We start from the raw sequence: 17,063 nt of genomic DNA on the forward strand, positions 1-17,063 counted from the left end.
TAAAATAAGACTCATCTAATGTTAGAAATGCAGTATCATAGTTAAGCCAGTTTGTCTCCATTACTTATTGCTTGAATTCAAAATTAAAGTTTGGAGCTGCACAATTTAACATCATTCAGAGAACAGATAACTTCAGAACAGCACATCATCAAATCTGTGAATATAAAAAAATGTTTTGAACAAACAGGAGATATTTTGGTAACTCCTATTACATAGAAACTGTTATGGTTAAAAGAAATACAACCTAAACACCTCAATTTTAGGAATTTATTTTATAAGTATGTCTTGAAACAACACCACATAAATTCTAAACACTGGTTCAAGCAATGTATCCCCGTTGCTAACCAGTATTACACAGAACAGAATGGAACCAAATTAGTATGAAAATAGCTTGAGGTCATAAGAAGAGACTTAAAAGCAACTTACACAAATGCTTTGCTTGGTCCAATAAGAACCTTTAACACCCATTTTCTTTTTATTGAACCTTAACTATTCAATCTCTGCTGATTTTAAATAAGCCCTAATTACATAAATGGCATTTACTAGGTCATTCTGCCTGAGTGAGCAAAAGGTCATGAATTTCTGTATCATCCAAAAGAAGAATTCAAGCAAGCCCAAGAGAATTCAAGCTGAAGACTAAGTGAAAAGCTGAAGACACATTGCTTTTTCCATTCCCTTTACTATCACTGCAGCTATGCCAACCAGGCCAAAAATTTGCTTGTATGAGAAATGTAATATAACATCTAATCTGATCTCCTACTAAGAATTAATTAGTTTGGTCTAAAGCAAACTAGAAATACAAACAGAAAAAGGCCAACCTGCCATATTCCCCCCATGGATCACATATTTAGCTCCCGTTTCTGCTAGTGATAGCCTCAAGCCTGTGTTTGCAACAGCAAGAAAGGCACAGTTTTGCTAACTGTGTTGTACTTGGGAGGCAATTACAATTTACTGCACCTTCACTCTGTGTGTGTGCATACCTTCCTACATCACTGAAATGACATGCCCTTATTTTAGGCATTCTATATACAGTGATAGAATTAGGAAACTCCCCTAAATAAAGACTGATGAGACAAGATATCGACCTGTCCAGTTATTCACAGTATACCTATGAGCATAAAATACAAAAATGAAAACATCCTTCCTTTCTCATTTATTCCTTAGCTGAAATTGAGACAGCTTATACATCTATGCCCCTCTCTAAAATTATTTTTGAAGAAGATTTGTTTGTTTTCAAATGGTTCTAAAAGCTGCCCCAGTTATCAGGTGCCACATTAGGCAGAGCTTCATTTAGGCTTCAGCTTATCTCCACCAAGCTGCATAAGCAGGTAGCACATTGTGTCTATACACCTGGGCTTTTACTGCTGGTCTGATTATTTCTATCGATATCAGTGCAACACCACACTAACACCACTTGCTACACCTAACATATTTAAACAACTCCCAGCTGCTTCTCTGACAGCCAAATACCCAGGCCATGTGCATCCAGTCCCGTGTATAACCCTCGCATTGCTGGCTTGGAAATGTCCTGCCCTTCTGTGACTTGAAATTACAGGATTTGCTCAATAGCAAAGCAGAAAAAAGCTTTGTACATTCTTAAGGTGATGCTTTGCAGAGCATTAGGAAGTTGTTAATTCAGAGACTGCTAAAAAAGACCTTGTGGGTCTCCAAAGTACAGAGTTCACTCCTTTAAAAGACTAAAAAGCAGCTGGTCCCTTTAATCACACCATGGATAAATAAGTACCTTACTTTAGGATAATTTAACATAGAAAATCTTTTACCTTCTAATGGAAGGCACAACTGGAAAGCCATGTACTTCTTGGTGAATATAATGAAAAGAAATAGCCTGCAAACACTGCAAGTCTCTAGCACCTGAAAATTTGTAGCAAACCACATTATCTTGACAATTTATAAGAAAGTTATGAATACTCTAGAGAATTACACTTTATATATTGTTCTTATAAACCATGAGAAATTTTCCTCAAGATTCTGCATTCATTGCTTCCTCCTTCTAAAAGTCTCAAGACACTTCAAAGATTAAACTTCACAACACTCTTAAGAGAAAATATAAATATTTTCCTTTTAGCATCAGTTAAAAGTGGACTTACTCAAAGTCAAAAAATCAGAGAGACATGAAAAAGCAAACCACATCTCACTTCTTAACTGTAGTTATTTCTTCCTTTTAAGATCATCTCTGTTTTAAAATACCTTCCTAAATGTGACAGAGGATTTACTGCTGTGCTATGGAAACAGATTCGTTCAGTTCTGCATCAGAATATTTCAATTTATTTTTCTCATACAATTGCTGAATTCTAAGAACAGAATGTTAAAGTGTTTAGAAATATGAAAAGGAAAAAGCCATGTAGATGAGTGCCCATGAAATTGCTAATAGTTATAGATGTTTTCAGGACTGTGCATACTTATTACTATGCTGACATTTTTAAGGAATCAAAGGGTTAACCTCCACTGTCTCCTCATTTAATCACATACACACAAAAAACCCCCCAAAACCAAAAAACTAGAGGGCATAAAAGGTAGCCTTAAGAATCAAGCAGAAAACTATTCTCCAGGAAGGAGCAAAAGATACACCAGCTCTAGGTTACATGAGTACCTGTACACATTCTGAACTCTAAAGCAGTCACCTTGCGTGTATGTTGCTTCTGCATTGAGCTTTTGCCAAAATTGCTGTAGAAAAGTCCCTAGCAGAATCAGACCCTCTCCAGAAATGCTAAGCAAACACGACTCCTGAAAAACAGGAAGATATTCTAACCAAGAAATCACCTTATAGAAGAAAACTGCAGGATGGATCATGCTTCAATTCAGAGGAAATCTTGATATCTCAGGTGCCAGAGGCAGAGCTTTCTAAAGTGGTTTTAGCACATCAGATAGAGTACTGCAGAACTGACAGTACTGTTTCTTGGAAGTTGTAAATTCTTATATTGTAACACACACAACTAATCTCCTAAAACTCCAACAGAAATAAATATCAAGTGGGCAATTCTGGATCAGAAATTTTTAAAAAAAGGAAGAAAAAAACATACTTTCTACCAGATATACAATAGACGCACCCGCCTATCAGAAAACACGGTATTCATGAACAGGAGCCCTGACCTGAAAAAATTTACCAGTGAGGCCAGAGCAGAAAAGGGTTCATGTCTATTCAGCTTCTTGTCACTGAGACTATCAAAAAATGCTACCAATTAACATCAACTAGCATACACTGTCTTCCCTGTCTGCTGAATTAATCCATTTAAAATAACAAAGAGCTATCATATACAATATATAAACACTAACCCAGCCTTAATTATTTGAACAACCAGAAAACTTAAAAGCTGCTTTTTCAATCCCCATAGCTTTTGGCTGGGAATCTTTGCAGATGACAGTTAAATGGAATTCTATATTCATTATTTATTTAACAGTACATCAATCTTTTAAGACTAGAAAAATATATTCATACAGCTGAAAACTATTCAGTGGCACACAATGAGTGTGTACTATGGTGACAATTGGAAGCAGCGAGTTTTGAAGGATCTAATAATTCACATGCCACTAAAATGTAGCTGCTGCAAAAAGCAAAATATGCACCAGCTTCTCCAACCTAATACATCCCATTCAATGCTGGATCTTCACAAAATTGCTAGCAATTTAATGAGAGGTTTTACATTCTGTTACAATGAAAAGGTAACATTTTTTCATATCAGTTTCAGAAAGATAAATGAGTATGACCTGCAAAAAGTTATACAGAAGAGAAACGAGAAAATTACCAAATGCAGGGTTTTGCTGACCAAAACGACCACTACTCTTCTCATTTCTTGAATAAATAGATGCTTCAAATAGTTTACACAAAAGGCCTGAAAACAGTTCCCATGTCCTAGAATTCATTAGTGCTTTAGCTGCAAGCATTCTCCACTTCTTTTATAGATATATTTATGCCTTCAAGTTTATTTTCCTAGTTAATAATTACAGAGAAATCCCCCCAATTCTTCTGAAGCTACAACACTTCAGATGGGTTAAAAAAACAGGAGGAAGTGCTATGGTACCCATGCTCAAGGGCTGATTAGTTACTTCTACTCCAAAACAGGATTTCAATTGCTGATGTGTCTTGGGCAACTTGCAGTACTTCTGTAACACTCAGTAAATATAACATGGCCAATTTTAAGAGGTTCAACAAGGCAAAGTGCCAGGTTCTGCACTGGGGTCACAGTTTCATGCAATACTACAGGACTGAGGATGCTGATTGACAGCAGCTGAATGTGACCCAGCATGGGCCCAGGTGGCCAAGAAGGTCAATGGCATCCTGGCCTGGATTAGCAACAGCGTGGCCAGCAGGATGTGGGCAGTGATCATCCCTTTGTATTCAGCTCTGCTGGGGCCAGACCCCAATCCTGCATCCCGTTCTGAGCTCCTCACTCCAAGATACTGAGGTGCTGGAGTGTGTCCAAAGAGTAATGGGGAGCTATGAAGGGTCTGGAACAGAAGTCTTTTGAGAAGGAGCTGAGGGTGTTTAGCCTGGAGAAAGGAGTCTCAGGGGAGAGTTTATCACTCAGTACAACTACCTCACAGAAGGTTGCAGCAAAGTGGGGATCAGTCTCTTCTTAGAAGTAACAAGAATAGGAAAGATGAAACAGCCTCAAGTTACATCGCAGAGACTTGGATTGGCTATTAGGAAAAATTTCTTCACTGAAAGAGTGGTCAAGCATTGGAACAGACTGCCCTGGGAAGTGGAGGGGGTCACCATCCCTGGAGGTATTTGTTTAAGAGATGTGTAGATGTGGCACTCCAGGGACCTGGTTTAATAATGGGCTTGGCAGGTGCTTGGGTAACAGCTAGACTGAATGATCTTAAATGTAATTTCCAACCTATATGATTTTATGATACTAAAAGCGTCACGGAACCAAACAGAATAAAGAAAATCAGTCATCAATTGATAGCTTCTCCATTGGCATACTGAGTGTATGGGGTTTACTTCCTTCTTTCTCCCCCTTTCTGTTTTTGGGGAATGCAAAGGAAAGCATAAGGTGGGTAAGTGAAGAACTGGGCATTAACCAAACAGAGTAGATTAGCAAAACCATTTTGATCAGAAGCATTTCAGAACAAAACCTTTCCTGGAAGATTAGCTTTCCAGAAAGGGCATGCAATTAAGAAAGAATAAAAACCCTGTTGTCTTGAGTGTTTCTCAGTGCTTTTTTGGAATCACACTTCATTCAATTTCCACTTCAACTGAGTTCTTCCAGAGCAAGTTAACAAGTATAACCTACCCCTGGAGAAAACAGTATAGCTTCACTCTCAATCCTCTCAATTGCTTTTCCAGGACACAGACTAAGCATTATTTTCATAGATGCTGAGAGGTGCTGTGGTGCACCAGTTTAGTTGTTCTCTTGCACTGGGTGATTGGGAATTTGCACAGAATAGTTTTGTATTGCACTGCATAGCTTATGTTATATCATGTGGTTTGTTACCCCATTTCCCCATCACAAGGTCTTTCCCTCACCTGTCCTGGTATCACCAACAGCCCAGGAAACACAATTCTTCAGAGAGCCTCTAGTTCCTGCTAGTTTCCATCAGAATTTTGGTTTGACAAATCATTCTATTATCACACTGAATTTTAACGAGGCATAAAGATTCAGGTGAACTGAATCACATCAAGATGATACTGGTAAAGGAGAATCATACTTTGCTCTAAAGATTTTCAGCTTACTGAGGCAGTCCCCAAAGAACCAAGGAAGCATATATTTGAATTACTTGCAAAGATAATAAATATTCAGATTTTATGTTCCTGTGTTCACAGATTAAATGAACAAAAATATGTTTTAATCATAGAACACTCCAATCATCTCCATCATCTTAAATCAGGGAAAAAGCTTCCTTAGGAAAATGAATAAAATTAATCTAGTATAAACCAGATGGCTTTAAAATTTAAAAGCTGCTTCTTCAGGAAATTACTTTACAACTCTTTACTAACCTCAGCTACTCTTTCCAAAAGCGGTTCCAGCCAGTGTTCATTGCACTCACAGTGACTATCCAGGAAGGTCAACACTTTGGCTTGTGCTGCATCTGCCCCTCTGACACGGGAGCGCATCAGGCCTGAGAAGTAAAGATAGAAAGTTTTAAGTACTTCCTGGGGAAAGCAATCAACAGCAGTGAGAAACTATTGCATTCTAAGTTAGTAATCAATTAAATTACTCTCACAGGGCAAATACACAAGCTCCATTATCAAAATCAGATGCTCATTAAGAATTCAGTGAAATGACTTCACACGAAAGAGCCTACAAGTGCCCAGCCTACTGCACTCTACAGGTTTCCATCTGATTTAAGAAGAAAAAGCAAAGTACCTTTCCAAAACCTTTTCAAAGTACCTTCAATCAACGCGATACACGAATACAGACAGGTCTGTATTACCCTAAGTGGTATTTACACCAATAAATCTTACCGAAGATTGGACCTGAAAACAAGTATGTCTCCTAAAGTTCTACTATACAACAAAGGAAAGCACCACAATTAACTCACCCTCCCCACCTTTTTGTCACCCCCCATTTTAGTACTTACCAGAGTCTGTACACTCTATGAACTTCAAGAAATAACCATGCTTCATTGATTCCCATCTGAGAACCTTATCCCAACCCATTTGTCTTTCCTCTGTGACTACAGGCATTCTCTTGTTTTGCAGTTTGTTTGGGGTTTGTCTGTTCTGAATAGATATCTTTCAGCAGAAACTTCTGGCAAAACCAAAAGGTTCTTCTCGTCTCTGTCTTGGTTACACAGATACCCTCACTGATGTACCCTGCTCCTTCCCTTCCTTCTCTTCTGCTATTTGTTCACAGGATGACCTCACCAACGCTTAAAGTCCTTTGCTCTATATACACACATAGCAAGCTTCCTCCCATTCCTTTCCAAATTTCCTCCCTACTTTTTTGTACTACTATTCAAAAATTCATTGATTTCTTTTTGTCATGTGAGACCAAAGCCAAATCTAGGGTTTTTTTGTTTGTTTGTTTTTCTTTTTTTCTTTTTGTTTCTTGATTGTTTCCCACTAAATCTGCTCTGGTTTGTTTGGGCATTTTTCTCCTCCAAATGAAATACTGTAAAAGACTTGAGCCTGTTACTTACTCCTGCCTTTACAAAATAAATATGCAAAAACATGACTATGCCAACAGGACACAAGATGCTTAAGAGGAAAAGCTTGTTTGCTCTGACCAACATTCAATAACAGCCCCATCAAGATTCTTTTCCTATCTCTTATTTCAAGTGTGAGCACAGTTCCAGATACATGCTGTGCCATGGCTCTCCAACATTTTACATTTTATCTGGGGCTCACTGACATCTAACTGTACCTCACTGACTTAGTGCTGGTGCCTTAATTTCAGCCTTTGAATCTGTTCTGTTCAGTTTTTCCACACCAAACCATTCCTCAAGCACTATTGCTATACTTTCTTTTTTTTTTAACTTCTCAAATTCCTCCCCCCAGAGCTTATTACTTCTACATAATAATAATATTATTGAAGAGTCTAACTCTATAGAAAACACACAACAGTGTTTCTAATTTCAGAGTTTAAAAAAAATGGATGTGAGCACTTTGGTCACTGAGTCCTTCACAATCACATTCAGGCTTACGATGGATAGAGCTGAAAAGGTTCCACTGAACATTTATTCTGTAGACTGTCACACCCTCAAACACCTCTGTTCCCATAACAAACTCTGGTACTAGAGATGAGACTAATAGATACTTATATTTATTTGTGAAAGAAAGGCAGTTAATGTCATCCCCTTCACTGACACCACCTCTTCACTTCAACTTTTGTTTTAAAACACACTGCTTTCCTCTATTGTTCATACTACTGGGCTACTCTTAGCACCCTACACATTGGTTGATTTCACCAATTCTCTTAAATTTTAATTTGTATGTGTAAAATTTAATCTTAATCTCACAAAGACGCAAACTAATACTCTGTCTTCTATCTGCAGTTCTCTTCTGACATAGTAGAATTTGTCAAATTGTATTTAATTTTCAGATACACTGATGCACACTCCTAAGCATGTATTTGTATATGCATTGCAAATTAATATTTAAAATTACTGAAAGAAACGAACATCAGAAACGTGTTCATTCTGATTTTTCCCTTACTGCTATCCATCTTCAAGTGATACACTGAAAAATGACATTAACCTACTCAGAACCTGGCAGCCACGGCAAGTCATAAAAGACCTACTTTCCTAATAAGCCTTTCTTCACAAGTATATTCCAAAGAGAATATTTAAACATTAAGAACCCATCAGTTATTGCACTAACTTTAATTATGGGACAAGACATGTTTTGTGCATGTCTTTTCCAGTTCCTGACAATCTAATCATTCCAGCTCTTCCCCTGGCCAGGCCAGCAGTCTCGAAGATACAGCTTATAAAGATTAGCAAGCACATATGTGCTAATTCAGTCAGCTATTTCAACTGTCAAATCTCAGTTATTATTTCAAACAGCTGTAGATAACAGTTACCTGTATCTAATACTTTCAACTCCATGGTCAGTGAACTGCTGACTGAAGGGCTCAGTGATGTGAGATCACAATTTACAAAGCAACGTAGAAGAAAACACAAATGTAAGACAAATTTGTTACAGGGCACACTGGCTTCAGCAAAGCCAGTCTACTTGGTCCCAGCCCTCCTGGCTGTTCAAACCTGGAAACTGTTGGTCTGGCTGTTCATCAACTAAATCATAAAATGATATCTAATCCCCATTAGATCCCCATTAGAACCAGCAAAAAAAGAGGGCTATTTTTAAGGTGCATCATTTCAAACACAGATACACTTTACAGTGAGACCTTGCATACTATGGAAGCAGCTTAACTAAGGATTCAGTGCAGGAAAAGAAAGGAAAGGTTGAAGATTTAATGCAATTCCTGAAGGAAGCTCACACTGTAAAAGCCAACAATGGGCAATTGTGCACGAAACAATATGGAAACAATCACAATTACTGTTTTTACCTGCACAATTACGTTTTTTTTATTCCTTCTACTAGTAGATTTATAAAGTGAAGATCTCTCTTCCAATAAGGGAAGTAAAGCAGAATGTTCCATTAGAAGACTCAATGAAAACTAACAGATAAGGCAGCACAGTAGAATTTGTATCTTACTTCCTTAAAATTAAGCCTACCTTCTCGCCGATCGTTTCGAAGAACCCGTACTTTTTCAATTTTTCCCAAGAGAGCCCCATCATCAGCTTTAAAAAAAATGATAAATTTAAGAATTTAAAAAATAAATTAAAAAATATCAAGTGATGAGAACCAGTTTTGCATCCAACACTGTATACCAGAAGAGAGGCCATCTTCAAGGAAAACAAAAGCTTTGTAGGTGAAAATGTTTGTGGTCATAATTAGTTATTCATCTTACAAGAAATAAAGAAAAATTACCAGGCTAAGAGATTACTATCTTTACCATGTTACTTAAAGCTAGCTTAGTTAAATAAAACTGTATCAAGATTGTAAAATTATTTTCTCTTTGCTTACTTTAGACAGTTTCTGCATTGCATAGAGACAAAAATCTTCTAAAAGATTAAATAACCTGCTTTCTTTGCCTATATGAAATCTCACTTTCTAACCAACATTAAGAAAAACCTGACCTAAGCTAGTATTAGTAAAAGTATTAATGCAAATATATACATTAGCTGCTTCTAAGAAATATTATTCTGATGTCCATTTCAATTGTTTAAGCTTCTATCATGATACAGTAGTACCTACAAGACATTGACTTATTTTAGATTCAGTAAGATTTTTTATGAGAGACTGATGGAGGCATTCATTTAAAACAACACTACAAAAACATTTGTTGCAAGCACCATGGGTTTTATTTTTATTTAAGATAACATACTATGAAAAGGCTCTTTTTAAAGGTACACTCATTATTTCCTGTTAGCTGAAGGACAAGATATACTGGAAATATTTATAGAGACTTCACATTTCCACAATGACAGATATGGAAGAGTTAAGACCTGGTTTGGGCCAAGTCTCTAAAAACTCCTATTCATGTGTCCTATTATCAACTGAGTCACCTATCAGCATCAGGAATCTTACCAAAATAAGCACAGTAAGGTAGGATCCTATAAAAGTACTTACGATCATTACTGTAGTCATCCACTAGTATGATTTCCTTAATAAGATGTGATGGACTTTTTTTAAGGACACTGAAACAGACCAAAACAAAAATCATTCCCACAGTGTTAATTTTCCATAATAATGTCAAGAAAAGCAGTTACTTAGTTAAGCTGCAGTAGAACCTAGCCCAGGATGTTACTTTCAACAACAGCTGTTGGCCTGTTCTTACAAAAAGCATGAAAAGAGGCACATGTGTAATTTTGTGTGCTCCTTCTTCCCTGCCTCCCCCACCCCACTATTCCAGGCCCAGAAATCAGTGCATTAGACAATGTCCAACATGGAACTTTTCCAGACATATTTGAGTCAAATATCACCTAGGAATCCATCTATCCTGACTTTTTCTTGGAACAGCCAACCTGATAATCAGTCCCATACTTTCATGCATTTTAGTTAAGGTGATCAATTTTGTTTAAGATTGCTATTTCAGGATGTAAGAACTGAAGATCTCAATGAAATTAAAACTTACCTTTTAAGGTAAGTTTTAAGATCAGAATAGTTCAATAATGGGTTGTTACTTCCCTTTCTTATCACAAGCTGACAAGAAATTAATGGCCTTAAAGAAAAATTAGGCTCTCTTATGCATACCTGACAACAGTTCGAAGCAAAGCAGATCTTGCCTCGTTGTGAAAGGTGATCACCACACTAGTGGCTGGCAAATCTATCCGCCACTGTTTCCGTTGGCACCTGAAAGAAATAAAACCTTGTCATTTCAACCTAACTTTTACATCCCAGGCTTGGGAGACTGCCTTCATTGCACAGCATTATCTATTAAACTCATAGACACGCTGCCTAAGAAGAATGAAATAGCTTGTTTTCAAGTGAGATTATAATCAACCTTTTGACACTTTTGGCAGCTGTTTTAGAACACGAAAGCCTAAAAAGTCAGTGGCAGATATGGGCAGGTTCAGACAAGTCAAAAGACCATCATCATTGCACTACGTCAAATGTCTTTTGTCCAGCTGAGTATGAAACCAGAGCCCTTCTTTTACACTAGAAGCATTCAGTACATCCTAGGAAATAGGTCTGTTTTCAACAAAAATGCATAGGTTCACAGGCTACCACGTGCTTCTTCTTTAGAATGGCATTTGTCCGCTTCTCCCTATATTTTTAAGCTCCTGTATCATCCTGGCCTTACTCATGGATAGCACTAGTTTTCTATTCTAATAAGAACTTGTAAGGATCATAATATTCAGAATTTGGAAAACGGAGCTAGCTGTGACAATGCTGAGCCGACTAAATACAGAAACATATCCTTCCAAACCATAAAGATAATAAATATTCAATTTATGTCAACTAATTTTTCATCCCCTCTAGAAACCTGAAATTAATATAATAAGCAAAAATAGGCAAATGCCAAAATGCTTCCTTCAGGACTACATACAGTTAAACTATTTAATCTGATAAAATAAATCTAAAAAAGATACTATGCTCATTGTATTAGAAACTAACAGTTCTAGAAAACAATGTATATTGAGTTTATGCCAAAAGCATCACAATGTGACAAATCATGATACTGATTACCATTTGTGCAGTGACACACACCAGTGATGTATTTTTTCCATGTCCTTTAATTAAGGGTAGAGTTTTAACAGCCCTAGCTGTCTTCAGAAAGAATAAACCCAACTAGCATACACCTGTAGCAAATCCAGCAATTAATTTCAGTACTTCCTTCAGTAATTCAGTGCAGTATTAATCAGACCAGTTTTTAAGAGAAGTTTGCCACCCACACTTCTAAAACTAGGCTTCTGCCCGTATAAAAGCCCACTAAACACTCGATTAACATCTGCAACATGCACTGTAAGCAATGCAACCTTTAACTTCCTGGAATCAGAGCAAGCAGTAATGTGCTTCTTCCCCTGGCCCTCCCTACAAAAACCCAACAACCCGTGGTATTTCTGATACAACACAACCATAGTGTCACACACATTAGTGCCTGCATGAAACAAAACATTCTCATGCTGCAGTGACCTCACTTGGCTCTGAACAAAAACCAGAGTCTACGCCAAGCCTGCAACTGCTGTGTCAGATTAGCAGGCCTGTCTCTGGCTTTGTGGTGGGCGTACAAGATGGCTTTGTCACTAGTGCCCAGCGTGGAACAAATAAATCTCAAATGCCTGTGTTCCTGAAAAATAAAGAGCAGCTCCTCTAGTGTGAGCTTCTGGCAAGTCATCTAGACAGCTAAAAGATGTGCAATTATTACACTCTAAAGTCTGCTGTGCCAATGAAGATATTCTTTATCCTGCTAGCTTTCAAATTACCCACAGAGGACAGAGCTACTGTGCATGCAGTTATCACATGAAGCACTTGCATTAGAATAATTAAAAAGTCACATTAAATTTATATTGATCTCTTCACAGAAGAGAGCACTTGAGCCAGATCACATATTAGGGGGAATTACTCAAGGCAATGAAGCCTCTCAATTTTAAGACAACTCAAGAGAAGAGCACTGCTGTGTATTTCTGAGAGAGAAATAAGATTTCTAGACTTCCAAATAAAATTGGAGGAATGTTTCACCAAGTATCACTATTTTCAGCTCTTCATAAATCCCTGCTTTAACTGACTCAGTATCAGTCTTCCTCCTACTCTGCTGTGTCAACAGGGCCACAGTTAAAATTCCAACCAAAGAAACAATGTCCTTATTTTTGGCACAAAACTATGTCTCCTCAAGCTGCAGCAATTCAATTTTACATGCAGAGTAAGAAAATATATTTAGTTAAGATTAACTAAATAGTTAAGATAGAACTTGAACTGAAAATTTCAGTCAAGACCTTCAATATTTAACATAGGTCAGTAAAATCAGTTAAAACTTGAAAAGTACATTCCTTCCCCCAGAGATTTGGACTGGTTCATTTAATTAACAATTTTTCCCAAAACCTCTGTGATTTGTTTGAAACCACTTTTTGACAGAAATACACATTTTAACCAGTGCAAGGAGAACATTCACTTCAACTGGTACTAAACACACAGGAAAGTTTGTTTCTTCTCTACTTAATAATAAAACTCGAGTGTGAGGACAGAAGCTTCTAATAGCCAAACGACAAAGAAAACAGCTTAGTGCAGCTATAGTACTTGACAGTAATTCCTAAAAATCATCACAACACATCAATTAGAAGATGTGATCAGGAATCACTAGTCCAAAGCATACATGGGGAACATTAGTCCACAAAAACCATGGAGTATTTAATCCTTTATCCCACTTGGGAAACTATTTTACACTGACAGAGGACGCCTCTATGAGTTTCCTATTACAACTGCGACAACCACTTGTCGCTTTCTGCATCTCCAAAATCTACCATGAAACAAAAGAAAACACAAAGGTTTCTTAGAGTTGTGGAAAGTGGTGTTTGTGAGCATCAGCTGGAGTGAGAATCCATGCTCCTGCTCAGAGTTCTGTCCACTTCCTTTCTTACGTTGTATCTGCCTGTTTCCCCCTTCTTCCTCTTGCTTAGAACAAAGGCAAGCAGCTAAAATGAGAGAACCAAAAGTATCTTCTGGTACTGCTAGCAGGCTTTCACAAAAAGCATGAGGAAAACTTTTGTCTTCCTGCTAGTAAAAGTTTGCATGATGTAAATATAGTATTAAAAGATGCATAGTTACAATCCCATGTACATATGTAAAGCAGAATCCTGACAAACTGCTTCTAAACAGTTGAGAAAATTTCAGCAATTAAAAAATTCCGCTATGTAATTTTTTTTTAAGTCAATGAACCTCTTGGACACATCAATACAATTAATAACAAGTTGCTTAAGAAGAAAAAGTATTTTCTCACACAGGTTTCTTTCCTTAAAGAAGACTCCAACAGCTCCACAAGAAATCTTAATCTCAACCCAGCTGCCTTCAATTTTACTAGAAACTAACATGCTTCAAAGTGTGTCGTTCTCAGATATTCTTCTTCCTATGGCTATTGCTTTTGTTCTTTCCATTGCACACTTCCCCCAAAAAATATTTTATGCAGCTTTTTCAGCTTTTACAGTACAAGTTCTTCCCAACATAGAACGAAAATGAAATGCAACGCAGCAGGGAACTCATTAAGAACAGCTTGTAAGAATGATTGCTTCAGTTTGCTTTTCTGTTTGGTTCATTTTTTCTTTAAAAGATGACTGTTCACAGACTGATAGGCATTTAAATCTGCTCCATGGCACAGTCTAAGTAATAATCCCAGCTCAGATATAGCCTTTCCCCAGTAACATCTCTCTCTCTGGTTTCTTTATCAGCTCTGTTTAGTGGAAACACTTAAGCAAGCCATCATATACCAGTAAGACTAACAGTTAAAAGAAACATTGCCATTGTAATGTAATTTATCTCCATACATCTCTCTTATTTAAGTTATTCTCAAAGGACAGCCTTTGTCTTTACAGACATGCCCCACTCCGTCCCCAAGGGTTTTAGGTATCTAAAAAATTCCAAATTCAGCCTATCTGAATCATAAAAACTTCTAAAAGTTGGTAGTTGAGTTTGAACTCTTGGAAAAGAATACCTGATCTAAAAAGTTAGAATACATTTCTTGTGGGAAAAAAAAAGTAATATGCTATGAAGAAAACTCAAAAGTAATTTTAAACTCCTCAATACAATACCATGGGCATCGTGCTTTTCACTGCTTTCTTGGCAATAGGAGAAACACCAGATTCTTACTACTTTAACAAGCAATTAACAACAAATTACTTGCTTTACTCTATCTACAAATACTTTGCATAAGGAAACCTAAACCCACACTATAATACAAGGGACTTCAAAAATTACTGAGTTTCTATACAAATTTTCTTCACTAGGCCATTTCTGATTAAAGAGCTTTATGGGAGAAAACAGGAACCTTCCTGTTCTCTTTCCTCTTCTGGGGTCTTTTTCAGCTTCTTCTACTTATGAATCTATGAATGTACATTCATCCTAACTGTAGAATTAAATAGGCAAATGAACCACATATAGTTGGCTAATTGTATGTTTCAAGACTGGCTTGCCTAGTTTTTAAAACTAAACCAAACCAGGTTTTGTATTTTCAAGTTATGAAGTCCTAAAGAACACATTTTTTTAAAGCAAGACTCATGTAAGTTATTAAATCCTTTTTAAAATGAAGGTGTTCTCTAACCAATAGTAAATAATATCTTTCCTTACTGTGAAGAGTACTGTTTCCTGAAGCTGCACAAGCAGCCTGAAGTATATTTCTGTCCTATGTTTACCAGGGTATGAATAAATTGATTCCTTTAGGTTTAGAATTGACAATCATCACATAGAAAGAATCACAGAGTGACTGAGACCCAAAGTGGCCCTGGAGATCTCTGAGCCCGAATTCCCTTGAAGCACTGCCTGCTACAGCAGGGTCTGCACTGGGCTTTGAATATCCCTAAGCCTGGAGACTTCACACCCTCTCCGGGCAACCTGCTCCACTGTTTGATCATCCTCACTGTGAAAGAGACTAACAAACAGAAACGCCACCTGATAAACAGGAACAAAAAGACTGAAATGCAACACTAGTTTGGATACATAATACACACTGATGGAAGTCCTGGAAACAGAAAAACTTGAATAATATTTATTGTTCTTTAACCCATTGCTCAAGGATCAGGGAGTTTACTGTTACTGTCCTTTCTAAAGCTGGAAACTCCTGCTTCAGAAAAAGCAGCTCAAAAGCAGTAAATACAGAAAGGCTAATCCAAGCCAACATGGCTCAGTTTGGCACTTACTGATCATGCCTGGTGTCAGGAATGCTCCGGTCCATTCGCAGTTTGTCGCTTTCCACCTGATTGAACTTATTCCGTGCGTACGGATCCTGGCCAGATCGCACCACGGTAGCACCAACATAGGCGTCCTGATCAAAGTCTTGCCACCGAACTTTTCCTACAGTAGAAAAACAGGGAAACATCCAGTTTAATATCCATGATTTAAGGAACAACATTCAGTAATCCAAACACAACTGATGAAATATTTAATTAAGTAATTAAACTTCAACAGTACCGTTAACAGTGTAACATCAAAACTCACTTTTGCATATTAAATGTCTAGACTATCCTGCAAATTAGTATCAAATTTTTAAAACAATGCAAAGAATCTGCAGAAATATGAATACCAAGGTTCACTGCCACAACGATTCAGATGTTTGCCTATATTAACTGAAAATAAAGAAAATAATGATTTAAGGGTGTATAGTTCTGTCTGTGACACCTTTGATGCCTGACTCCAGACTCTAATACTACCTTGAGTTGCTATACAACTCTCCTATCTGTTACACCAGGTCATAAGGGACTACTAATCAACAAATGAAATGACAAAAACCATGACCTGGCTCTACCTCACACTTATTCTTAACTTCTAATTTCAACCCTTCCAGCTTCTGATAGCTCAACCTGTGACACATCCCACTCCCTTTAATACTCAAGCAGACTACTTAAGGCCACTGGGAAAGTATAAAGTTTGGTCCAGAATACATAAACATTCAAAAAAAGGGAAATAACTGTTGGAAGGTGCAAAATTGGCTGATCTAACACCACAAACAAAATTTGTAGACAAGTCCTTTAGGCAGATCAAATAACTGAAAATATCTGCCAGAAACCAACTTAAATAAGCCAGGCTCTTCAACTTTTGGGGATTTATTTCTCAATACATACACAAAGTAAAGGCATTGTTAAAAAGGTATACATAGATAACCAGTCTTATTTCCCTTCTCCAAACAGTAGCTAAGTTAAGGTAGACCAAAGGATACAGAAAAAAGGCATCAAGAACAAAGAGCTTATACTGTACCTGGAGAACCTGTGACTGAAAAAGAAAAATCATATCTCACATGTTCCTGGGGATGGAAGTTCCCAGCTGTCATGAGTAGAAAAGTTGTCCATTTTTTTCAAATTGCAGAGTTAACAAGTTAAACCAATTACTGTTGTTAATAACTTCATGTTACAATCACCTGTTATTAATACTTTTTCTTCAGTTACCT

At 37.2% G+C, this 17,063-nt stretch overlaps 1 protein-coding gene across 1 annotated transcript in view; it reads right to left on the reverse strand.

The window, feature by feature from the left end:
• Positions 1-17,063, reverse strand: part of GALNT2 (polypeptide N-acetylgalactosaminyltransferase 2) — a 90,497-nt gene that overhangs the window by 22,905 nt on the left and 50,529 nt on the right. Inside the window, exons 3-7 of the mRNA XM_039707523.1 lie at positions 15,820-15,973; positions 10,727-10,825; positions 10,103-10,170; positions 9,145-9,210; positions 5,963-6,084 (exon numbers count right to left, since the gene is read on the reverse strand). Coding sequence (XP_039563457.1) covers positions 5,963-6,084; positions 9,145-9,210; positions 10,103-10,170; positions 10,727-10,825; positions 15,820-15,973 — 509 coding nt within the window. The remainder of the gene's footprint in view (positions 1-5,962; positions 6,085-9,144; positions 9,211-10,102; positions 10,171-10,726; positions 10,826-15,819; positions 15,974-17,063) is intronic.

This window comes from Passer montanus, unplaced genomic scaffold (assembly GCF_014805655.1).
Source record: "Passer montanus isolate IOZ18808 unplaced genomic scaffold, ASM1480565v1 scaffold2, whole genome shotgun sequence".
In the NCBI taxonomy this organism is placed as follows: Eukaryota; Metazoa; Chordata; class Aves; order Passeriformes; family Passeridae; genus Passer; species Passer montanus.